General features: G+C 38.7%; 1 protein-coding gene across 1 annotated transcript in view; it reads left to right on the top strand.

Moving 5' to 3' along the window:
• The window catches only part of LOC114046158 (growth arrest-specific protein 6-like), a 126,313-nt gene that overhangs the window by 9,088 nt on the left and 89,819 nt on the right, over positions 1–27,406 (top strand). The window contains exons 2-4 of the mRNA XM_027866407.1: positions 26,520–26,630; positions 26,749–27,015; positions 27,134–27,336. Coding sequence (XP_027722208.1) covers positions 26,520–26,630; positions 26,749–27,015; positions 27,134–27,336 — 581 coding nt within the window. The remainder of the gene's footprint in view (positions 1–26,519; positions 26,631–26,748; positions 27,016–27,133; positions 27,337–27,406) is intronic.

Raw genomic sequence — 27,406 nt, 5'->3', positions numbered from 1 at the left:
TGTGTGTGTGTGTGTGTGTGTGTGTGTGTGTGTGTGTGTGTGTGTGTGTGTTTTAGAGATAGGCCTAATGCTAGCACTTTCTTAGTTTAGTTTTGATGCTGGGATGAAATAAAGAATGCAAATCATTGGACAGTTAACAATAAGAGGTTTACTTTGCCCAAATATAGCAAAGATATGCAATGAGAAAGCACTAGCACTTTGTTACTCTGTACATGGCCCCCTTGGTTTCCATGGAAACCCATCTGGTCAGTAGGGTATGGTAGTAGGGAAATATACAATGAGTCCTAAGTTCCTCAGAGCAGAGGTGTTCCTACTATACAACCACATCACACTATCATAGTGTTTACATACCTGTATATGTACATTTATGTGTATATATGTACATATTTGCTTCATATATGTGTATGTGTGTATATATACAAGGTACCAGTGACTCAGCACTTGCCTTCTTCCTCAAGTGAAAAACTGTTCAGCAGATGAAAAAAGAAGTAGAGATGGGAGCAGCTCAAGTATTTCCTTATATATGAAGTCATTCCTGATCCCCTCAACTGTTAATGCCAACCCTCTCAAATGACTTTGTAATTAATCACGTTGTATTTGTTATCTTTATTATTCGTACGAATATGTATGTACATATATATCATATTATATATATATAGCTATATTTGTCTTCCGTACTAGAACGTGAGATCCTTGTGAATAGGGACTATTTTATTGATTGTATTTCTATCTCCAACACCTAGCACAATGCCTGGTGCATACTATGTGTATACACACATATACATATATGTGTATGCATATATTATGTGCATATACACACATACACGTATGTGTATATATTTGATATGTACATGTATGTGCATATTTAAAATAAGATATTAGGATTTGGTTTATATGCCACTGAGCAGCGATATGGTTATTATATAAAATAAATTTATAAAGGAGATTCCATCTGTTCCTATTTTTCCACAGTCCCTCCCAATCTCAATGGAGAACTAGATGTGTCCATGGCCAGAGGCTGGGTTATTGTATATGAGCACAGACTTTGTTAGCCCAACATCACGAGGACTGCACCATTTTAAGATGTGGAAAAGCAGAGTAAAGCTCAAGGTTGAACCAAAAGAGAAAAGAAATGTGTATTTCAATCTCATTCTGGCCTCCCTTCTAGCTTTGCATGGAAAAGATTAATGACTCCCCAGAGATGCTTCCCTCACACTTGGAAAATCGCTGACCCAGTGGGTATAATTTCAACAAGTCATTTTCTCCCTTCAACCCTTTGTTAGTTCTTTGTTAGTTCTTCCTCCATCCTAACATATATTGATCCCTGTACTGTGTGTGGTCAGCAAAATGGACTGTCTTGCAGCCATGCCTTAAGATTCCCTCCTGGGTGGTTCACATATAAAGGCTGGCTGCTTTAAATGGCCATGACTAATTAGACTGTTGTTTTCTTGCTTCCTTCAATAAAAAGCCAGTAAAACAAGATCAATTCTAGCACGTGATGCATAAAATGATACATGCCTTTAACATTACAAAAAAAAAAAAGGAAGAAAGAAAAAGAAATTGGAAGTCTCCAATCTTTTAAAGATGGAATCAATTCTGTCTTTTTTTCCATTCATCAAATGTACATCATTTCCTTGTTGTGGAGGCACTACAGAAAAAATCATAGCAATAGCCTGGTTTTCACTCACCCTGGAGTATTTAATTGGATGTCCACTGGCTGTTTAAAGGCTAGAAAGCTAAAACAACCTGAAATAAAATCAACGCCAAAGGCCAGATTCTCTTTCTCTACATAACTCCTCTGGAGAACTCCAATGTAGACTGAACTTTCTGCCCAGATGTGTGAGTTGCCTGGAGCAGATTAGAAGCAAAACATTATGGATAAAGAGAGAAATAAGGGACCAGTGACTCAGCACTTGCCTTCTTCCCCAAGTGAAAAACCGTTCTGCTAATGGGAAAAAAAAATGGAGGTGGGGGCTGCTCGAGTATCACCTTTTACATGAAAGCATTCCTGATCCCTTCAACTGCTAGTGTGACCTCTCCCAAATTACTTTGTAATTAATTACTTTGTATTTATTCTCTAAAGAGAACAAATATTTATTATTATATTTATTGTATATTATCATATTTATTATATGTGTGTATATAATATCACACTATACATTCACATATACGTATATGTGTCTTCCATACTAGAATATGAGTCTTTGTGAAGAAGGATTGTTTTATTGATTGTATTTTTATCTCCAATACCCAGCACAATGCCTGGTATGTAATAGTCACTTATTGAATTATTTGTTGATTGTTAATTATTTAGAATCATGGCAAATGTCAACCCTAAGATTCATGGTCTCACTGTCATTCAAGAGGTTGTAGAGGTCATATTATTTCAAGCTTGGAGTGACTTTAGAGATCATCTAGCTCAACCCTTCTAACTTTATAGATAAGGAAACTGAGGCCCAGAGAATTCAAGTGATATCTCTGAGATCATAGAGATAGTAACAATAATAACTGACATCAATAGAATGCTTTATATACATTATCTAATTTAGACTTCATAGCAATCATTGGAGGTCAGTATTATAGGTTTTATTATCCCCATGGTGGGTGGTAGGTGGCACCATAGTGCACAGAGCACTGGGCCTGGAGTCAGACCTGAGCTCAAATTCTGCCCCTCAACATTAGCTATATGAGAAGCCTCAGTTTCCTCATCTGTAAAATGAGGGTGTTGTGTTTTGCCTCTCAGGTCCCATCAAGCTCTGATTCTATTATCTTATGAACAAGACTGCTACAATGATCATTTTGGTTCAGTCTTCCCCTTTCCTCCATCTCTAATCCTGTTTTAGGCAGGGCAGATCTTATTATCTCCATCTTGCCTCTATATATCTTTACACATAGTACCAACTCTTTTCACTCCAGACAGTTCTCCAACAACTAGGCAAGATTGAGCCTCCCCTTTGCCTCCCATGTAGCACTCCCAGCATGGAATCAGGGCCCAGAATGGTAAATCAACCTATTCATGGTTAGACTTCTAAAAAGTGACTAAGGGAGAACTAACAAGCAAGAGAGTTGGGTTCTATCTAGTCTCTGCTCTATTCCTTACTGTAAGGAACAACCTATCTCCATCTCTCTGACAAGTTCCATATCCCCTCCTAACCTTCTCCTGCCAGTCCCCAATAATATGGCCTTGCTACAATGTGGAATATTTTATTAATTTGCAACTGTAGGCTTAACCATGCCTCAAGTTCTGGGATCAATTTAGTAACCAGAGGAAACTTAAAAACTCTCCCTAGCTCAAGAGATTCACCAACAAGCCAGTCTCATTTCCAGTTCTTCTAAAATTCTGCTACTTGGCTTCTAGTAACAAGCAACACAAGTTATCTACCTCATGGCACAATCCCAGTTGCTGGGTAGATCTGTCTTGGTTTCTGTGACCAAGCCCCTACCTTGTGATGAAAGGCAGTGGGTATGTTAGTCAAAGGTCTGTGGGACCTGGAGTTAAGAGATGAGGGTTCAAGTACTGGTTCTCATTATTTGTATGACCAAAGGAAAAGATTTCACCTTTCTGAACTTTGCCTATAAAATGGGGATGATGTCATTACTGTCACTCCATTGAGCATTTCAGTTCTCCCAAGACTACCCTGTAATCATCTTGCCAGTTCTCTCTGGGAAAGTAGTCTTACCCCTAAACATCAGCCTGCATGATAGGGGTCTCTACCACCTAACATTAGACTGTCAATTGCTTACCTATCTGGACTCCCAACTAATTTTCTAAAGGTACATCTTTCCCTAAACTGTAGGCAAGGTTTCCTGCTTACTCTGATACCCATTTGCCTACCAACAGGTCCCAACCATCCCTACCTTCTAGGACACCATACTACCCCCTACTGCACATCCCTATTACCAATTACCTATGTGTCTGGATTTTGACCTGATACCTGCTGCCACACCCTCCTGATATGTTACAGAATCTGTGTATGTAAGGACTTTTGAATTATTCTAACCTATACTAGGAATTTACTTTCCAACTCAGTTGATTATTTCCATGAATCCAAATTGTTATCAAGGAAATATGTGTTGTGTAGCAGAGTACTGAAATATGTACACAAAGAATAACAGCTCATAGTCATATAATTCTTCAGGCTGTATGAAGTGCTTTCCATACACTATGTGAGATGAGTATTATTAACTAGCTTTGTTTATTTGGGCAAATCACTCCTTATCTTTAGAGCCCAGTTTCTTTAAATATTTATTTAGATTGTGGTTCTTAATTCTTTGTGTGTGTCATGGACTCCTTTGGCCTTACAGTGAAGCCTATTGAATGCTTCTCAGAATATTTTTTTGTAAATGCATAAAATACAATACCTAAGATTACAAAGGAATCAATGTATATTGACATACAACTATCAAAATATTAAAAAAAAATAAGTTTGTGGTTGCCAGATTAAGAAGCTTGGACTAGATTATTTCTAAATTCTCTTCCATATTAATGGACCTATAAATGATATGATCCCCATTATACAGATAAAAAGCTTGAAGCTCAGAAAGGTAACATGACTTACCCAGGGTCACAAAGCTTCTATGGTGTCAGGTCAAGGACTGGCACTCATGTTTCTAAACAGCCAGCTCTCTAAGCTTCCTCTATGATGCCTCTTTCTAACTTTATATAATATAAGGCAGTTATTTTAACTACAAAGAAGACCAGACAAAATGCTATGAGATATTTGAAGAGGGAGAAAATAAAATAAAGTGTACCCTTTTATTTTTTTTTAAAGTATTGAAGGTTGTTTATTTTGAAACCCATCTCTGAATTCAGGAATTTTTGTTTACCATAAAGAGTATTCAGACTTAAGTTCTGAACTAAACACTATTTTTGCCCTGCTATATTTATAATGCAATAATTCTTTTTTTCTTTTTTTTTTTTTGAGGAGGCAATCAGGGTTAAGTGACCTGCCCAGGGTCACACAGCTAGTAAGTGCCAAGTGTCTGAGGCCGGATTTGAATTCAGGTCCTCCTAACTCCAGAGCAGTGCTCTATCCATTGTACCACCTAGCTGCCCCCACAAATTCTTTTTTAAACAAAACAGGTCTTAAGGCACATGAACTATACAAACTTACAGTAGTGTGTAATTCAAATGCAGTTTCTTCCTTTTTAAAAATAGGATAAAAAATAAGATAATAATAACATTCCCTTACTGAATAAAGATACAAAGGGGTAAACACTTTTGCTGTGCAAAAAATTTAGTGAAGAAACTGCACGTTCATTTTTACATATATAATCTCATAATAAATCCCTAGATCTGAATTTACAAAATGAAACATTTACATCCAGAATTTCTATCTAAGGCACATGTTTCATGTAAAAACTAGCAGAATTATCGACTTCATTATTACTCTTAGTGCTGCTTTCTTATGGTTGGTGAGCACTTCAGCCTGGGCTAAAGCTCTGACAAACATTAAGATGACCACAGGTGAAAATTTTATTCGTCTGATTGACTCTTGCAGGAAAGTTAACTGCTACTTTGACTCTGTGACCAGTATGGGATCTCTGAATATATCTGTGATCTTTGAGTTTCTGAACATGATACTCTGGGGAGGAAATGCTTGGTTTGTATATAAGGAGACCAGCTTGCACGGTCAGTAAGACGTTTCTACCCATTGTGCAGACAGAGTTGCACCTTCTACAGGAATGTAATTAAAGGAGAGAACTGTAAAATAAGCATCAATTCTATAACTTATTGCCAGCATCTTTAGAGACAATGCAATTTGTTTCTAATAAAAATAATGATGTTTGCAATAAAGTGTGCCTTTTACAAGGCTTTGAAAAAGGAATATCCTTTGTGGGATCATGGGTCTCAACTTTTGGTTCTAAACATCATCATTATCATAACTAGTGTTTATATAGCATGTTAAAGTTTGCAAAGCACTTTACAAATATTATCTCTTTTGATCTTCACAACAACCTTAGAAGGCAGGTGCTATTATTAGCCACATTTTACAAGTGAGGAAATTGAGGCAGACAGAGGTTAAGTAACTTGTCCTGGTTGTGCAGCTGGCTTTGAACTCAGATCTTCCTGACTCCAGGTGTAGCACCCTGTCCACTGCATCACCACAGGTGTCAAATGTTGCACTGGAAGTATGGAGGCAGTGTGGGGCAAATAAGTGGCAAAGTGGAGAGAGTGCTGGGCTCATCTTCATGAGTCCAAATCTGACCTCAGATACTTACTAGCTGTGTGACCCTAGGCATGTCATTTCACCCTGTTTACCTTAGTTTCCTCATCTGCAAAATGAGATGGAGAAGGAAATGGCAAACCACTCTAGTATCTTTGCCAAGAAAACCCCAAACAGGGTTGTTGCAGTTTAAGGATGCTAATAACTCCCAAATGACAGGGCAAAGGGTGCAGGTCTGCCTTTAAAGAATTTGACCATTCAAACCTTGTTTCAGTCAGAGATGAGAATCTGAGCATTTGGTAGGGACAAGACTAACGTTTTTTATAAGGAAAAAGATTGTAGGGAGATCTGGATGGGATCAAGTAGTGGCAAATAGCCTGGGGAGGTCCAGAGGTAACAGACAATGAAAGTCTGGGCTGGGTCAGAGGTAACAGAATTGAAGGTTGGCTGGGTTGCTTTTTTGGGGTTCAGGTCCCATAACCTGTCAGAGTCATGAAAAGTAGGACACTACTGAACAACAACAAATGTAGCTCTGTCCCCAAAAAGTTAAAAATACCTTATAGGCTATTTTGAAAAATTAAAATCTGCCTTCCCCATGTTTTTAGTGCATTGTCTGAGCAAAACTTGTTATCAGTATAATTTAAAAATTGAGTAAACAGTGTCCTTCCAAGTATCACAATGAGTACATCTAAGAAAAATAGATGGTTGGCCAAGAGTCCTGATATTTACCAAAATAAGGAAAAAACCCCAATGCTTGAGGAAAATATGGCCTTGAAAGTATTTATAAATTTTAAAAAAGGAATGTCAAAAATTGTTTTTACATGTAATTGAGAAAAAATAAAATAATAAATAAGAAAGAAAGAAAGAAAAGTATTTATAAAAGATACAAACTTTCTCTTACCTAAACTGAGACTATAAAGGGAACCAGCAAAAGGTGAAAACTTTTTCACCTGAGTATTTACAACTCATGCTCTTAGTCCTTATAGCTTTATACTATCCACTTTCTGGTACTAAAGATCTCTTTAGGACTTGAATCTGGGCTTAAAAAAATGTTTAAAAAGACAATCCCCCATAGACTTTTACTGGGGAGTGAGGGGTGGGAAATAAAGGTGTTGCCTGAGGCAACTGCTGTCAATTCACTTTATTGCTTCAAGGCTTTGTTCCTTTGTTCCTTTGTTTGATCTTAAGACAGATTCTTTTGGATAGTTTGCGTGGATTCACATACTTGGATTGTAGTCCAGGCTCGGTCCTCTGCTAGTCTTTCGATGCTAGGCAAATAACTCTATGTCTGAGCTTCTAATTTCTCATTTGTTCCGTGGACAAGTAATACCTGTCCTGAGAGGCCAACCTGGCTTAAGGGGATGAAGAGCTAGCCTCAGAGTCTAGTGCCTGGGAAGATTCTGAAATATCCTGGCTATGCAACACTAGGCCAAACATTTAACTTCTCAGTGCTGTTGTAGGCAACTCTTACAATGGCTGATCTGTATTGGGAGAGAGAATTCCCTTCCCTGGGAGCTTCTGGAATCAATAAAATCATAGGCCTTGAGTTGGAGAGGAGGAATAAAAACACAAAACAAAACAAAACCAAACAAATCCTGCCCTGGCTTCTTGACTGGTTGATTATTAGGATCAGGTAATGTGAAAATAAACAAAATTTGTAAATGATAAGATGTTATACCAATTCAAGGCCTTGTTAGTCTATTAAATTCTGTGCACCAAGAGCCCAAGGCTTGGTCCAATTCACCTTTGTGGTCTCCCCCACTTCACATTCCATACAATATTCCTGCTCCACAGTCTTCCACATAAAAAGTTATCAATTTGTTTGTAGAACTGATGAACGGATGAGTTAAGTCCTGCTTTCCCCATTATGCAAATCCAGTCATCATCATAACTAGAATATGCATTTTAGGTTGTAAAAATGCAAAGGCTTCTACCACTGCATTTTTTTAAATCATTTACCAGAAGAAAGCCTTTGGATGTGGGCCACTTCAACTGAGAAAGGCAGCCCCCTTTTCACCCATTTCCCCAAATCACAATTCCACAAAAGGAGTCTATTATTTTAGTGCCAGCTTGTTTTCCATTTTCCCCCTCCATTCTAGACTTTTCCCTGATTTAGGTTTTGTTTTGTTAAACTTCAAAGGACTCTGACTCCCCTTCCCCCAGCCCCAATCAATCAATGGACTCCACACGATGTGCAGGTTGACAATCAATGCTCAATTCTGATGCGTTGCTCTCTGGGTTCATGGCCTTCTGCTCTTCCGTCCTGCCAGCTCTGTGGTCCCATTTGTCTTTTGCCTCTTCCTAAAGAGAAACCTCCTTCATTTATTCATTATGTCTCAGTTAGCATGCCTCTAAAATAACTGCATCGTAGAGTAGAGCAAAGTCTCTACTGCCAAGCCCGCTATGCAGTCCTTGATCTGCAAACATTCATCCCATTTTGTCTCAGAGGGAAGAACCACCGTTGTTACCTCATCTTTCTGGGCCTCAGTATCCTCAGCTATGAAATGAGGGGATTACCCTGCATGATCATCAAAGTCCCTTCTAACTCTAAAATCCTAAAATCCTAGGATCCTGACCTCAATACCTAGATTGGGTAATGCTTTCATTAGACTGTGAGCTCCTTGAGATCAGGAACTGTCTCTTGTATCCCCAGCACTTAGCACAGTGCCAGGCACTGAGTAGGCATTTAAAATTTTTTAAATTTATGGAATAAAACAAGCATTTCCATAACATAGTATAATAAAAAAGATGATTGCACATGAAACTACAAATCTATTAAGTACAACTTAATATTCCTTATTAACATATAATAAAGTTATCATGTAAATTTCTTTTTTCCCCTTTTTTCTCCCTTCCCCCATCCCCACTCTAGATATGGCTACCATTAGACACAAATATGTATATGTATATATATATGTGTATGTATGTAAAATTATTCTATATATACTTCTATTTATCAGATCTTTGTATGCAGATAGCATCTTTCTTCATATATAGTTTCTTCATATCTTCATTTATAGCTAATTTGGGTATTTATAATAGTCAAAATAATGTATTTGCTCAGTTATTCTTAAAACAATATTTGCTGTTACTGTATACATTGCTCTCTTGGTTCTGCTCATTTCACTCTTCATTATTTCATGCAAGTTTTTTCTAAGATCACCAAATAGGCATTTAATAAATGTTTAATGATCGATTCTGTTAAGAGAGGTGGGGTCAGGTTTATATCAGAGAGGACTCTGGTAAAATACCTGGCTGCTCAGACACCACTGTGAAGTATTTGAGTCAATAATTATGGTTCTTAGCCAGCTCCAAACTTTTAGTTTCACAGGGAAGGTAGAATTTCAGTCACCTCCCTTGATTAAGCCTGTCCTGTCACTCAGGACATTAACAGGGCAAATGTTTTGCATTTCTCCTTTCCAATTTGCATTTTACTTCTGTTGCTTGGCTTGCGACTATACAAATGACCAGAAAACTTTACATCCTTCTTCTTTTTTGGAGGTCAGGGGCAGTCTTTCTTTACTTCTCCAGTCTCCATAGCAAAGGTTCTGATTGATGCTGAATTGTTTATTTTGCTCTTTGTATTGTTTCGAATCCTTAAATCACTTTCACCGATTATTTCCAGCTGCTGATTAAGGGAATCTAGAATTTCTGGTATGCTTTTGCTTTCCGGATTCTTTTCTATGTGTTTCTTTTTTTGTTGTTGCCTTTAATTGGGTGATGTGCTATTCAAGTCTTCTACCCAGTGTACCAGCTGTATTAAAGTGATCTTGAATTGCCTTTAAACATCAAATAACTTTTTCAAGTTACTTCTATCTTAGTGTTGTTTGGTGACTGTTCTTAGAGATCTCCCTTCATTAGCTCTATGTTTCGCTCTATAGTTCTTACCACAGAAATGGCTGCACACTCCTTTGTGCAGGTCCTGAAGCATTTTTTTTTTAACATTTTTTGTCAAATATTGTAAGAAAGTGCATCTACTCATGATAGTTATAGCCGTCTAGGTGGCACAGTGGATAGAGCACCAGGCCTGAAGTTAGTAAGACCTGAGTTCAAATCCGGCCTCACACACTTACTAGTTATGTGATCCTGGGCAAGTCATTTCACCCTATTTCCCTCAATTTCCTCATCTGCAAAATGAACTGGAGAAGGAAATGGCAAACCACTCCAGTACCTTTGCTAAGTAAACCCCAAATGGAGACACAAGTCAGGAATGACTGAAATGACTCAATGACAACAACCTAGCCATCTATCTAGCACACACTCAGAGATGCACTGAAGCCAGCTCTTGCTGGTTATCAAGAGCCAATTGTTAAATTTTCAGTGTGAGCATTTACACCTCAGAAATCAGCAAAAGCTACAAATCAGGGCTTGGTTTATTGTTTTGTTAATTGTCTAGATTTAAGAAAATGATGGAGAAAATGTTAAGAATTCAGATTAAATTTAAAAGTATGTTTCTGCTATTTCTGGAAAGCTGGCTTTTAAACATTTACTAGTATATCCCTGGTGATAGCAGACACCAGCTTTTTTGAATTATTGTTTTGGTATAACTTGTGTGCTAGTTGGATTCAAGCTCTGAAGTTTAAAAAAAAAGTTTTTTTGAATTCTAATCTAAATATGCCCATTGCATTTTTAAAATCAATTCAGACTTTATTATTAGGCATAATTTCTAGAGTCTATATTAAGTGAAGATTTTCAATGATCTCTAGGTCTTCAACTTTTCCCACTTTTTATGATTTCCCTGTATTGGTCAGCAAAACATTATTGTATAACTTGGAGCTGAGGGCACCCTATTGACACCACACAGTAAGAAACCTCTGCTTTTTTAGTTGTCCAGCATCTGACTCTTCATGACCCCATTTGGGGTTTTCTTGGCAAAGATACTGGAGTGGTTTTTTATTTCCTTCTCCAGTCCATTTTATAGATGAGGAACTGAGGCAAACAGGGTTAAGTGACTTGCCCAGGGTCACATAGCTACTAAGTGTCTTAAACCAGATTTGAACTCAGGTCTTCCTAACTCCAAGTCCGGTGTTCTATTCACTGTGCTTCCTTGAATCCCCTCCTTATTTGACCCGTTGGTCAAATCTATTTCCAATTGATATTATAATATAATTGCTACCATAAAAAGAATGCAGGACTTTGGCATTAGAGGACCTGTCCACATCTGCTATATCCATGGCTACCGTGTGGCCGTAGATGAATCAACTTAACCTCTCTGGCTCAGTTCCTTATCAGTAAAGTGGGGAAACTAGTTTAGATGGCTTCTAATGTCTCATACTTCTAACCCTATGACTGCTAACATTGGTTCATAATGAGAGTATTCATGTCTAGTCTATTTCATATGTACATCTTGTTTATTTTAGTGGTCAGCACCTTCTGCATTGTAGCATTTCAAGAAGTGAGTCAGTTAACAGTCAATGTGTTTATTAAGTACTTGCTATGTTCCAAGTACTATGCTAAGTTCTGAGAATACAAGGGAAAGCCAGTTCAAAGAAATAAAAGGTTGCTGCCCTAACATTCTAACGGGGGAGACAATATAGAAACAATTATGTGCATAGAAGATATATCCAGTGTAAATTGGAGGTAATCTCAGAAGGAAAGCACTAGAAATGGGAGGCATTGATATAGGTCTCTTGCAGAAGATGGTATTTGAACTCAGTCTTGGAGGAAGCCACGGAAACTGGAGATGGAGGTGAAGAGAAGCAACATTCTATGTTTAAGGAATAGCCAGGGAATAGGCACAGAGTCTGGAGACATGAGCAAGCACTAGCAAGCAGGTCAATGTCTTCGGACTATTGAGCAAATAGCTAGGGTGCTGGTATTTCTGCTTTATTCTGATATATATTATTAGTACTACTGTTTTCTCTCTGCTGAATATCTAGAAGGGATGGTAATGACTAGCTTGAGATTTGGCAACCAGGTGGTGCAATAGATAGAGCACCGGCTCTGGAATGATGAAGATTCATCTTCATGAGTTCAAATCTCGCCTCAGACACTTACTAGCTGTGTGACCCTGGGCAGGTCACTTTAACCCTCTTTGCCACAGTTTCCTCATCTGTAAAATGAGCCAGAGAAAGAAATAGCAAACCATTCTAGTATCTTTGCCAAGAAAACCTCAGATGGGGTCACAAAGAGTAGGATATGACTAAAATAACTGAACAACAACAGCTTGAGATTTGGCTGTGTTTTCTGGTCCCAGGCTAATGAAACCACCTTTATTTCTTTTCTCTCCATTTTCTGCTAGGCCACATCTTATCATGAACTATTAAAATATATAATACAAGACTGCTCTGGTGAGGGAAAATCAGTCTATACTTTCAGAGCACAACCAGATCCCTTCAAGGAACGTGGAAGAATTTTTATGTCCTTACAAATTTAGCTGGGTTCACTCTGAATCCCCATTTCTTCTGAGTGTCCTGAGGTCGCCTCTGCCGGAGGAGGAATGTTGTCTAATAATTCCAGTCATTACCAAAGAAACTTTGGTGGCTCCCTAAAAAGCCTGTGTCAAAGGGGCTCTCTTCCCTAGAGTAAAACGAAAGGGATCTCCTCTTCATATGCCCTGGGAGGGTAGGGACTTTCTGAGGTCAGCCACTATATTTTTCCCTCTTGCTCATGTCATCTACAATCCTGACCTTTGCAGGAACGGAAATTCTCCCTCAATGAGACGTGAGATAGACCCATCAGGAACAACAACTTGGAGCTTCCTGTCCTTGAAAGCAAGGACTTGTTCCTTGGCATTGGAGACGGAGCTGTGGTTCATAAGTCAGCAGCTAGTTCCAAATTTGTATGTGTTGAGAGCTAAATAGGCACATTCTCAAACTGCAGCGTGTCCGCATCAAAGCTTCTGGAATGTACCTGTTTTTCATTCTGAGACTTCTTGCCCAGGGAGAAACAGGGTCAGCCTGCTGTTGTCCAAGACCAGAATTATTTGTTTGCTCCTGAAAGGATGTTTGCTGCAATTTTCCCCTTTCCTCTAATTAAATATTGGCAACTAATGCAGGTACTGTGGCCATGGCGTTTGCTTCATTTCTTTAGGGGTGAAGGAGAGGATGGATGTGATAACAAATATAGCTGTGAGCACTAAAGACCTCTTACCTGGTTCTGACCATGATTGGCATCTTTTCAGAGACATTGCTTTGATTAGAAACCGTTTTAAAGTTTGTTTTTAGCAGACCTACCACTTCCTGGCACTCTCTCTCAACTTGAGGGAAAATGCCCAGTGTCACCTTTTTTTTTTTTTCCTACTCTGGCTTTTGATTCAGGGTCAGTGCCCCAACTTGTGAATAACAATAACAGCAACAATAATAGCTAGGATTTATATAGTGCTTTAAGGTCTGCAATATATATGTGTGTGGCTGTCTGTCTGTCTGTTGTCTATGTATATATACTTAGATACATATATGTACATATATAGACACAATACACATATGTATATGTGTATATATATATCGATATATATTCACACACTTATATATATAAATATATATACACATCTCTCTATCTTTCTATGTAAAATCTCACTTGAGCCTCACAACAACCTTATGAAGTAGGTGCTATAATTATCCCCATTTTACAGATGAGGAAACTGAGCCTAAGCAGGGTAAATGACTTGCCCCAGTTAGTGAGACAGTTAGTGAGTGTCTAGTACAGGGTTTGAATTCAGATCTTCCAGACTCGAACTGCAGCACTCTATAGTTCCCCCAACTGTCCAACTTGTAATATGATCTTGGAATGGTCCTGCTCCTCAGTCACACAATGGTCAAGAAGGCACTTCATTTAATTTCCATCATGTACAAAACAATGCAGAACCTCCTCCTTTCCTCTAGCATGCCCCCAAGTCTCCTGGGCAATTAAAGTGCTTGGAGATCATCCTGGAAGTATGCGTGTGGGAAACTATCACAATAACATAAAGGAAGATAACACTAATAGACATCAGAACTGAGATCTATGCATTGGTCAATCTGGAATAGTAATAATGATAATAACAGACACTTACATAGCACTTACCAAGTGCTAGGGACTATGCCAAGCACTTCATAATTAGCTTATTATCTCATAATAGTAGTATTTATAGAGAGTGTTAAGGTTTGTAAAGCACTTTACAAATATATCTTAATTTTATCCTCACAATGAACTTGGGAGATAGGTGCCATGATTAGCCCACTTTATAATAATAATAATAGCTAACATTTATATAGCATTTACTATGTGCCAAGTCCTGTGCTAAGCTCTTTACAATTGTTATTTCATTTGATCTTCACAGTAATCCTGGGAGGTGGGTGTTATTACTATAATTATTTTACAGATGAGGAAACTGAGGCAAACAGAAGTTAAGTGACTTGCCCTGGGTCATAGTCAGTAAGTTTCTAAGACAGGATTTGAACTCAGTCGAGGTCCAGGGCTCTGTCCACTGAGCTCCCTAGCTCCTCTTAATAAAGAAGCAGTGCTTTGTCAAGTGCCTAGAGGGTTGACATCAAAGAAGAGTCAGGAAGGACTGGATTCAAATCCTGCCTCTGACACTTGATCTCTATGTGAGCCTCTGCAAGTCCCTTCTGAGACTCAGTTTCTCCATCCATAAAATGGAGACAATAGAACTTAAGTTATCCCAGGATTATCATGAGGATCACAGATTAGAGGAAAAAGGGACAATAAAGATCACCTAGTCCAATCTCCCTATTTTGCAGATGAGGAAAATGAGGCTCAGAGATGTTAGTTAAGGGGCAGCTAGGTGGCGCAGTGGATGAAGCACCAGCCCTGAAGTCAGGAGGACCTGAGTTCAAATCTAACCTCAGACCAAACACTTGACACTTACTAGCTGTGTGACCCTGGGCAAGTCACTTAACCCTAATTGCCTAAAAAAAACAAAACAAGCAAACACACACACACACACACACACACACACAGATGTTAGTTAAGTGAACTTTCCCAGACACACAAGGAGTTAATGGGTCAAACAGGGATTGAACCCCAGTCCTCTAACTCTGTATCCAGCTCTCCATACCACACTGGGATAAAGTATAAAACATGTATACATATATATAAACTCTTAAAAATTCCATATAAATGTGTTCTACTTTTGGTAAGGAAAGCTAGATGGATAGAGTGGATAGAGTGTTGGGTCTGGAGTCAGAAAGACTCATCTTCCCGAGTTCAAATCTGACCTCAGACACTTACTAGCTGTGTGACCCTGGACAAGTCACTTCACCTTGTTTGCCTCAGTTTCCTCATCTGTAAAATGAGATGGAGAAGGAAGTGGCAAGCCAATCTAGCATCTTTGCCAAGAAAACCCTAAATAAGGTCACAAAGAATCGGACACAACTGAAACGGCTCAACAACAACAATAACTACTACTTTTGTTAGAGAGGGGGATAGACAACAGAAATGGAATGAGATATGTATGTACATATGCTGCCAGGCATGACCAGTGAGTCAGGCTGTTTTGCTTTAACAAGTTCTCTGTTACAAGAAGGAGCTCCACTGGGAGGTGGTGTTGGGAAATGACAGTATAATTAAAAAAAAAAAAGTTTTTTAACTTTGTAAAAAGAATTGGCCCAGGCATTCTGGAAAACAATTTGAAACTATGCTCCAAATGTTACTAAACTGTGCATGCCCTTTGACCCAGTGATACCACTACTAGATCTATACCCCAAAGAGATCAAAAAAAGAGGAACAAGTTAATAATAAATGATAATAATAACTGTTATATGACATACAGTCAATATATAGCATGCAAGTGTGTGTATATATACATATATGTATATAATATAATAGGAAACAGTTTATTAATAATAACTAACATTTATATAACACATTCAATTATAAAACATGTATATATACATATCTTATATGGATATAATATAAGAGAAAATCATTTATTAATACATCTATTATTTCTACGCTTGTATATACATAGGTGTATGTGTGTGTGTGTGTGTGTATAAATGGGGATCATTTTTACAGATGAAGAAACTGAGGCTCAAATGACTTATTTAGGGTCACCAAGCTTCTAGGGTATCAGAGCCAGCATTGAAACTCATATGTATCTAGACAGCCAGTTCCTAGGCTTCCTCTATGATGCTTCTTTCTAACTTTATATAATATAAGGAGATTATTTTAAGGACAAAGAAATCCAGGCTAAGTGCTATGAGATATTTGAGGAGGGATAAAATGAAATAAAGTGGGCCTTTTACAGGATTTTGAACAAGGAATGTCCTTAGTGGAATCATGATTCTCAATTATAAAAATAGTTTTAGAAATTATCATCATCAATCATTATCATCACCATTAGAATTTATTTAATACTTTAAGTTTCACGAAGAACTTCACAAGTGTTTTTGATCTTCACAACAACCCTGGAAGGCAGATGCTATTGTTATCCTACAGATAACAATTTTACAGATGAGGAAACTGAGGCAGACAGAGGTTAAGTGACTTTCTTAGAGTCACAGAGCTACTATGTGAGGATGGATTTGAACCCAGGTCCTGTGCTCTATCCATTGTACCACCTACATCCCCCTTTATTTTGTAGTAACAAAGAAGTGGACATTAAAGGATGTCCATCAGTTGGGGAGTGGCTGAACAGATTATATTAAATTAATTTAATGGAATATTATTGTGCTGTAAGAAATGAAGAAAGAGATGATTTCAGAGAGAACTGGGACTTGTATGAACTGATACAGAGTGAAGTTAGCAGAATCAGAAGAAGAATATATTCTATAATATCAATACTGTAAAAACAAACAATTCTTAATTAAGAACTGTGATTGACATATTGATCAATCATGATTGTTTCCAACCTCATGAAAGAAAAACAATTGACTAATATGGTGAATGAGAAAGACATTTTTGGATATGATCAACATGGGGGTTTGTTTTGCTTGACTATTCTTATATAATACAAGAGATTTTTCTTCTTTTTCGTTTTAGTACTTTTTCTCTGTGGTCTAAACCACAGAGGGAGGTAAGAGGGAGAAAAATGCTTAATAATTGAACAAATAAAAGTTATCTTAGAAATAGAAAGTCTTACAAAAATGAAAAATATTTTGCATGGGGTAAAATGTGGAATTGTAATGGCTATGGATGAGGACCTGAGATATTGACCTTTACTGGTGTATCTCAATAGCTCAATAAAAACAATTTCATTCCTCATTTAGACCATACTCAGCAGGGGGCAAAATAAATTTATACATATCTACATGCATATAAATGAATGAGTGAATGAATGAATGAATGTAGACTCTGTTAGAAAAATCCAGGCAATTAATTGCCTCAGTTTTTCATGTAGCTTTGCCAATGGTCCTTTCTTTGCTTAAGTTATGGTTTTGAAACCCACTGTACTTTAAAAGCTATGGTAACAGTTGTGGAGGTACGAATATTCCCAGAATTTACTGGATCAGACCATGAACTCCCCATCCAACATTCCCGTTAATAACTAATACCTAATGCCTCCCAAGAGCTGAGAAAGTAAACAAAACAAGCCTCTGCCCATCGTTAGCTGTTTTTTTTTTTATATTGCAAAAATAATTCCTTTGGGAGACCAGCAGTAAAATAGTTTATCCTATGAAGCATGAAATCTGATTACTGTTATCACTATTCCGAGGTTTATTGTTACCGGTGCAAATATTATGAAGTTACTCAGACTTTTTATAAAATCCAGTGGTAATAAGAATGTCCTCCAGAGCTACTTCATAGTACTTGGACATCTGTAGCACATTTACTTCCCTCTTTTAAGAGCTGGGCACCCTCAACAAAAGTCCTAGAATTACATAATCATAGAGCTGGGAGGGGCCATAAAAGTCATCTAGTCAACTTCCTTCCAATGCACATGCGATTTTACACTTGGGGAAACAGAGTCCCAGAGAAGTTAAGGAATTTATCCAACGTTAGCTAGGTAGTAGCAAAGCTGAGGACTGGAAACCACATCTTCTTTTTCCTTTTTTTGAAGGCAATAGGGGTTAAGCGATTTGGCCAGAGTCGCATAGCTAGTAAATGTCTAAGACCAGATTTGAACTCAGGTCCTCCCGAATCCGTGGTTGGTGTTCTATCCACTGCACCACTTAGCTGCCCCTCACATCTTCTTATCACACAGTCTTTTCCGGTACAGTGCTGAAATGGAAAAAAGAAAAATAAAGAAGAGATACAATGGAGGAATATTTCATACTTCCTCTTTACCTTGTGCAAGCCTACTCTATTCTTCTTGGGAGTATATCCAGTGGTGTGCTGGTAAATGTTTAACAACTAGCTTTCCTCAATGACTCCCCCACCCCAAATGTCAGCACCACACATTTTTAAGTTTAATCTGCATTGCTAACATTTTCTTCATCACTTTCTTAAGACTAGACGATCAACAAAACAACAAATCAAGCCCGGCTATGTAGCGTTTGCCAATTTCCAACAAGTAAGTGCTCATACTGAAAATTTTAACAAGTGGCTCTCAGGAGCTAGTTAAAACTGGCTCCATTATGCCCCTAGAGATTTCAAAAGATGTAAGGGGGGCACCGGGAGTGGAAAATTGAGAGAACAATAAATATTGAAGAAGCAACAGTTTAGCAAGGGAAATAGCATGGCTGACAGCAATTGTATAGGTCAAATTTCATGATAAGGAACTGTCCAAATTGATTTTCTGTTTGAATTTATTGTGTTAAATATTATTCCAATAAGCAATAGTAATAGCTAGTAGTTACATAGTTCTCTTTAATAATATTTTATATTCCCCAATTATGTGTAAAGCAATTTCAATATTCATTTATTTCAATTTTTAGTTTCAAATTTTCTTCCTCCCCTCCCTGTAATGGTAAGCAATTTGATATAGGTTTTATACTGCTTTAAGATTCGTAAAACTCAGGGGCAGCTAGGTGGTGCAGTGGATTGAGCTCCCACCTTGGAGTCAGAAGGACCTGAGTTCAAATTTGACCTCAGACACTTGACACTTACTAGTTATGTGACCCTGGGCAAGTCACTTAACCCCCATTGCCTTATGCAAAAACAAAACAAATCAAAACAAAAAACTCTTTGCATATATTAACTCATTTGACCATCACAACAATTCTGTGTGGTAGGGGCAATTGTTATTCCATTTTACAGATGGAAAAACTGAGGCAATTTAAGTAACTTACTCAGTGTCACACAATAGTAAGTGCCTGAGATAGCATAAGAAATCTGGGCTTTCTAATTCCAGGACTGGTCCTCTAGGAACTGTGCTACCTAACTACCTACTGTATTGTAAGGAAACAGTAAGGCATCTTGGTTTTTGCAGAGTTTTTGGCATAGAGATTTATACCTTAATGATTTTTTTGTTACCTAATATATATTATTTTTAAGGTGAAAAGCAATAGCAGTTGAGAAGATCACACAAGAGTAGGGGAGGTGGAGCAATGGGAAATGTAGTGGAAGAGCTGAATCTATAATCCTGCTTTGGGGCTTGGGGGAACTGAGATCTGACTCCCCAGGGACCAGGTATCAATCTGCTCAGAATTGAGAGCTGGTGGACTAATAAAACCCCTGCAACTGCCTGATGGGGAAGCATGAATAGGATGCAATATTCATCACTGGAGGGAGTAAGCCCAATGGTGAGATCACAGTTCCACCAAAGGAAAACCACTTGAAGCTAACCTCTCTCTCTCTCTCTCTCTCTCTCTCTCCCCCTCTGTCTCTCTCTGCCTGTCTGTCTCTCTCTCTCTGTCTCTGTCTCTCTCTGTCTCTCTCTCTGTCTCTCTGTCTCTCTCTCTGTCTCTCTCTGTCCCTGTCTCTCTCTCTCTGTCTCTGTCTCTCTCTGTCTCTCTCTCTCTGTCTCTGTCTCTCTCTCTCTGTCTCTGTTTCTCTGTCTCTGTCTCTCTCTCTTTTAACCCTGCTACCAGCTGGATTTCAACTCCCTGATCCCTCTCCTTTGGACCAAGCATAGGAGGAACTAAGCCACATTCTTGGGGATCAATCGTGCAAACTCCTCTTCACATCGGCTGTTTTCCACCCAATGCCAGGAATATCCACCCTCTCCTTTTCCTTTCCAGCTCTTGTTCTGAGAAATGTAATCAAATCAACACTACAATTGCCTTTGGAAAAGAAATGTTAATTGAATGCCCTATTATTCAACTCAGTGTTAACTCCCCTTTAGAACATAAGCTTCTGGAAGGTAGAGACTTCATATGTCTATTCCCAGAGCTCAAAGTAGTGTTTGTCACTTAGTAAATGCTAAATAAATGCTTTTCATTCACTGTAAGATGGTAGGTCTTAGAAATATATGGGATAGATGTTCACTCATTTTATTGATGAGGATGCTGTGGCTCAGAGGAATTAAATGACTTGCCCAAGTATTCCCAAATTGTATCATTGCCAGTATTCAAACCCAATTTCAACTCCAGCCTTTAAATCCCAACCTCTTTCTACTACAACACCCTCTGACCTTCATGCTATGTCTACAACTTTCCCTCTATTGTTTTCTCTGTTGGGAAATAATTCAATTCTAATGACCTCAATTGAACTAAGTTATTAAAAGTCTATTAAGCACTAGGTACTAGGGATACAAAGATAGATGTGGCACAAACTTTGCTAACTTTTAAGGGGTTTACTACCTAATAAGTAGGGAGAAATCAGGGGCCTGGAACATAACAGGTCCCTGATAAGCACTTGTTGTAATTAGGAAGATGGTGCCACCATTTACAGAAATAGAGAAATTGGGGGGAGGACAAGTTTGGGTGTAGGATAAGGAATTAATCTTTGGAGAGAAAGTTTTATGGTCTGGGTAGCATTATATGGGGGAAATTATTAATGGGGAGTTGAAATCTAAGATTAACTGGAGATAGAAAGACAGCATTCAGTTGTCCTTAAAGAGTTCAAGTCACCAGGCCTGGAGCAGATACAGTCTAGAGTCAGAAAGAACTGGCAGGTTTGATTGTAGAGCTGCTATAAGTGACTCTGAAAGATCTCAGAAAACAGAAGCTCTAGAGGACTGGAGAAGAGCAAGAGTTGTCCTGATTTCAAAAAACAAACAGGTAAAAGGGCAGCATCTTTAAGCCCTAGGCTAAGTAGGTTGACTTCTTTTCCTGGAAAAATTAGAGAACACATTGTTAAAGGTATGGTCTTTGAGCATTTAGAAAGGATGTGACTTTATTAAGAACAGGTGATGACAAATTAAACTCATGTCCTTTTTTGACAGGTTAATTAGACTGGTTAGAGAAGTTTGAAAGATAGAATATTCTTCTATTTCGGCAAAGCATTTAACAAAGACTTTTGTCAATTAGCTGGAGATATTTGGATTTGATAATGATAGAATCAGATGGATTCAGAAATGACTGGATACACCAGGTCCAAAGAGTGGGTGTAAATGGTCAATTTTTACTTGGAGGAAAGTCTCTTGTGAGCTCATTATTCATTCCATTTCTACAAGTGCCTCAAGGATCTGTCCTTAGTTCTTTGAAGACCAAGTCAAATCAACAAAGATTGGTTAATCACCTACTATATGCCACACATTGAGCTATGCCTTAGGAGTACAACAAAGACAAAAGCAGTCCCGAAGGTCAAGGAACTCACTCGGTAATGAAGGAGACAAGATGTAAACAAGGTCAATGTTTTATCAATGACTTAGATGGAGGTGTGTTTGGATGAATGAATTCTTTATTTCTTTATTAATTTATCTATTTATTTGTTTATTTATTTATTGGATGAGTGAATTCTTTCTTTTTGTTTTTTGGCTAGGCAATGGGGTTAAGTGACTTGCCTAGGGTCACACAGCTAGTAAGTGTTATGTGTCTGAGGCCGAATTTGAACTCAGGTCCTCCTGAATCCAGGGCCGGTGCTCTATCCACTGCTCCACCTCGCTGCTCCTGAATGAGTGAATTCTTGTCAAATTTGCAGGTGATACAAGTTTGAAAATGAAAGTCGACATGAAGGATGACAGAATCCCAAAAAGATATCTGGCGTAACATGTCTAGTTCTAGGCACCACATTTTAGGAAGAATATAGATAACATGGAGTACATCCAGAAAAGAAAGAGTAGGATGGTAGGAAGACTGCATAGCATACTATGAAAGACAACCAATTGAAGGAATTAGGGATGTTTAGCTTGAAGGAAAGACAATATCCAAGGAGGATTAGGAAGATGTTGGTCCCACCATACTCTTCCCTGATCAGACCCTATTGGAATACATTTTAAGGAGGGCACTGATAACCTGGAAAGCATTCAAAGCAGAGCAACCAAGATGGGGAAGAGCCTTAAAACCATGCATGTCATACAAGGTTTGGTTGAAGAGAACTGGGGATGTTTAAGAAGTAGCAAACTATTCCAGTACCTTTGCCAAGAAAACCCCAAATGGGGTCACAAAGAGTTGGACATAACTAAAACGACTGAACAACAACAACAAATAATCATCAAGATTTGGAATTGGAAGGAATCTTAAAAATTATATAGTCTGAATTCCTCTTTTTATAGATGACAAAACTGAGGCCCAGGATTCAGACTCAGGTTTTCTGCCTACAACTGCAGCATCCATTTCACTGCATCACTTTTCATCCTATCCTGGAGAAAAAAAAATCTGAGTGGGGACTGGAGGGGCAGAGGATAAAAAGAACAACATGATAGCATCTTCAAGGGTTTGAAAAGTTGTCTGTAGAAGAAAGCATTAGATTTATATTGCTTGGCCCCAGACTACAGAATCACCCACACTCAAATCATAATCTTCAAGGCAGGAGGATCATTGAATATGTTGGAGATATGTATGTTGGAGACATAACCTGTGAGATTATGGTTGGACTAGGTGATCACAGCATCATGGATTTAGAGTTAGAAGGGATCTTAGAGGTCAATGAATTTAATCTTCTAATTTTACAGATGAAGAAACTAAGGCACAGAGAATTTAGTGACCATCCTATAGTTTGTGGTTGTTCAGTTTCAGTTGTGTCCAACTCTTCATGACCCCATTTTTGGGTTTTCTTGGCAAAGGTATTGGAGTGGTTTGTCATTCTTTCTCCAGCTCAACTTACAGCTAAGGAGGCAAACACAGTTAAGTGACTTGCCCAGGGTCACACAGCTAGTAAGTGTCTGAGGGCAAATTTGAACTCAGTAAAATGAGTCTTCCTGACTCCAGGCCCAACACTCTCCACTTTGCCATCTAGCTGCCCCTTGTCTAGGGCAGATGATAAAATAGCATAAAAAGCCTTTAAACTAGGCCATCAGAGAAAGAAGAAGTGCTTTCTTTGAAGAAAATTCAACACCTACCTACTCAATGGACACCAATACAAATGAGTACCTTAATTAAGGATGTTCACATAAAATAGCATAAGCATATTATCTTTTCCCTAAACTAAGCCTTTTGGTTTCAAGATCCTTCTATACTCTTAAAAATCACTGAGAATCCCTACCACCACCACCACCACCACCACCACTACCCATGAGTTTTTGTTCATCAGAGTTATATTTATTGATATTTACCGTATTAGAAAATAAAATGTCTCAGCATTAAACACATATACGTTTATATATACATAAAACACATAAAATTATATATGTTTGAATATCTACATATATGTATGCATATATATGTGCATATATAAGTATATGTTTGTGTGCATGTATATATACATACATACATATGTACTTATTATTGTGTTTCTGGCTTAAAGCTGCTGAAATCTTTCCCTTCCTTCAGGACTCACATCAGGTGCTGCCTTTTTCATAAAGCCTCCCTTTTAATCATCAGCTGGAAATGATCGATTCTTCTTTAAATATCTCCTACTTTGCCTGGACCTCTGGTTTCTGCTTATATAATTCTCTCTTTTATCATAGTTATTTGTGAAATGTCTTCTTTATTAGACTGTAAGGTACAAGAAGGTAAAGTCTATATCATTTCTATTTTCTTTATTCCCAGTGCAGCACACAGTAGCCTGTAAACATCAGGTGCTTAATAAGTGTCTTCTGGCTGAGTGGATTGATGAATGAAAGTCAAATTTTCCATTCTAGTAAAGTCCTTTAAAACTTTAGGGGCTTTAAAATCGAGAGTTAACTCTCTTCTCTTTCTTAATTACTATGTCAACATTTTCACTTTGGGGGAAGGGAATTATGCAAAAAGAGGGGAAATTGAGAAGTGGAAAATACCTGGGCTGGCCCTTCTTAAAAGGAGGTGGCCAAACATTTTCTGGGACACTTTACTCCTGATGAGAGAATGACACTGAAACCTTGCCAGCCAACTCCCTATTATCCACAGTAGTAGATGCACAATATGTGCATTGCGCAATAGAAAATGTACATGTATCTATTATATAAAGTAATCTGCTATTAAAATAATAAGCATTTCCCATCCAACCCACCTTTTTAAACCAATGCTCAAAAAGTGCAATACAGACAGGAAAATAAATGAATTTCATTTTTTTAATCTATTTCCCTAGTGAGTAGTGCTAACAAAGCTTAAGTATTTTAGTGAAATATAATACTGTACATAACTTTTTCTGTGCTAATTGCAGTTATACGCAAGTAGTAGTAGGTACTATCTATCTTCAGGTGACTTAGGATAGATCAGTGTGGTGAAATGACAAGAGTGTCAGACTTGGAGTCAGGAGTGGCCTAGGCTTAAATCCTGCCCCTGACACAAGTTATGTTAACCTATCTGAATCTCAGCTTCTACATCTGTAAAATGGGAATAGCAATACCTGTAAAACCTAGGTCCCAGGGTTGTTGTTGAGATCAAATGCAAAAGTTAAAATATTATGTGAGTGCCAGCTATTTTATAAGATATACACTTGAAAAAACCTTAGAAATTAATTTATCTTACTACTTCACTTTACAGATGGAGAGGTAACATGATTTACCCAAGGTCACACAGTCAATTTCTGACTAGTACCCATGACTCATGAATCAGTGTTTTTTCCGCTGTACTAATTACAGTAAATTTCAAGATAAGGTCACAAGATGCTTTAGTAACATCATTTGTCTGAGACAAATTATAATCATTCTATGACCCCCACATGTTATTTTGCTTAATAGTGTATATATTTAATTCTAATTTAACACTTTTAAAATTAAGTATCTTGCCTTATATTACAGACAGTTGCATTACCTTCTATTTACAAAGAATGGGATGAAACTAGAATCTAAGGAAATAATCCTTGCTTTGCAATGATGCAATCAGAGAACATAGCCATTTCACTGAAGAAAAAAAAATGCCATCCCTTCAAACTATTTTCTATCATGTAGAAAGTAAGCTTCTTGAGAAGAAGGATTGTTTCATTCTTTGTATTTATTCCTAGCACCTAGCACAATGCCTGGTATAGTAGGTGCTCAATAAATGTTTGTTGATTGCTTAGGTAATAAACTAATTAGTTTTTTAAAATTAATTTATTTTGATTTATCAACAGTCACTTCCATATGCTTTTGAGTTTAAAATTTTTCTCCCCCTCCCTCCCCACCACCCTCCTCAAGACGGCCCGCAATCTGATAAAGGCTATATATATACATTCTTATTAACTAATTGGGTTTTTTGATATGTCCGGAGCCAGAAACAGAAGACAGGTTCCCTGAATGTTTCATCTATCTAGGGTTTAAATATTTGATATTTTGTGTAAGTCACAACCTCTCATGGCCTCAGTTTCTCACCTTGAAAATGATGGGGTTGGATTGGCTTCTAAATCTATGATTCTATGATTTTTTTTTTTTCTCCTTACCAGTCTGGACTTAGTTTTGCATCATCTAAGCTTGGTGCTCTCGGGTTCCTTCCCCTCCTCCCCTCTTAGTGACGGAAATGCTCCCTGGCTTGGCCAGTTTCTTCAAGAAATGTACTGAGAACACAGAGGACAGAAAGATATGGTCTCTCAGGACAGACACAATGTTGTTCTCAGCCTAAATAACTGCTGAGAAACCTCAGGTTCTGAATATCATAATTATGAAAAGAGTAGATTATAAAAGGAAATCATTTAATCTCACCCCTGAAGCAGAAATGGATTTGGTTTGACCTCAGTTTATCTTTATTCTTTGGCTGGCTAGTTGGGAGGGCAATTTGCAGATTTGCTGGAAAGAGGGTGAGGAAGAACCTGGGGATTTTGCCTCAGTCTGAGAAAAACAAGAACACGTGTAAATTTTTTTTACACAAGGAGTGGAATTTTTTTTTTATTTTACTACTAAAAACTGCAATAAGTCTCTTGTAATTATGTATTTGGAAGGATGTCTTTCCTTTACATATAGGATTTCATTCATTTTGCCAATGTCCTTGGTGCATGTAGCTATCAGCATTTTCTTGTTCCCTTTGCTATTATTGTTATTGTTATTATCACCTTTTGATAAAGGCAACTTTATCTTATGGTAAATTAACTTGGGAAGATCTGAGAACCTCAACGCAGTGCAACCTTTCGTGGTCCTAGTGTCATATAAGTCAGTGGACTCAACAGCGAGTCTTTAAAAGTGACTTCCCACCCCAAGGACCTCCTCACCACCACCCCCTCCTCCGCCTCCTCCCTCCCCTCTCCAATGATAGACGCTACGAAATGGTGAGAAGAGCGATAGGTGTGCCTCCGTGGCTGAGCCGGGATGTAAACTTTATAAATGATTGGATAAGATGAAGAAAGCGACTCCCCCACAGCGCTCAGCATAGTTTCCCTGGCTCAGGCTGACAGTAGCTGTGCGCTCGCTCCGCCCGCCCGCTCGCACTCTGCACCCGCTTGGAGCCAGCGCTGGCTGCCCAGCTCCGGCTCCGGCTCCGGCGGCGCTCGGCTCCAGGTCATTTCTAGCCAGCCGAACTCAGCCCCACACCATGCCGCCGCCGCAGCAGCAGCTTGCCCCCGCCGCCGCCCTCAGTACTGTCCTGCTGCTTCTCTTGCTGGCCACCGACTCCTCGCAGAGTGAGTACCCCCGGCCTCAGCGGGCGCCTCCCAAGCTCTGCTCTATCCCCTGGGCAAGGGGAATCAGGGCACTGACCTGAAGAGCACTGAATTGCCTATCTCCCCCACCCCCACCCCCCAACCCGGTCTCGCGCCTGCCCTCTCCGGCTTAGAGCCTGGGGAGGGGGATCCTCTGCCCAGACAGCCTCCTCACCCCACCCCCCCCTAGCTGCGCCCCCCGCCCCCATCCCCGCCATCCATAATGCGACATCAGCAGCAGCAGCAGCAGCGACTGCGGTCGCCGAGGCCACAGCATCCCCCTTCCTTCAAGGACACTCGGGAAAGTGCTCAATCCCCAGGCTGCTGCGGCTGCAGAGCGTGTGTGTGCGGGAGGTTGGGGAGGGGGGAAAGCAGTTCTATCTCCTTGTTGCAAGCAGGGTGGGGTG

The sequence above is a fragment of the Vombatus ursinus genome, unplaced genomic scaffold (assembly GCF_900497805.2).
Source record: "Vombatus ursinus unplaced genomic scaffold, bare-nosed wombat genome assembly UNPS02014781.1, whole genome shotgun sequence".
Classification (NCBI taxonomy): domain Eukaryota; kingdom Metazoa; phylum Chordata; class Mammalia; order Diprotodontia; family Vombatidae; genus Vombatus; species Vombatus ursinus.
Note: the sequence above shows the minus strand (reverse complement) of the source record. Positions and strands in the feature narration are given on the sequence as shown.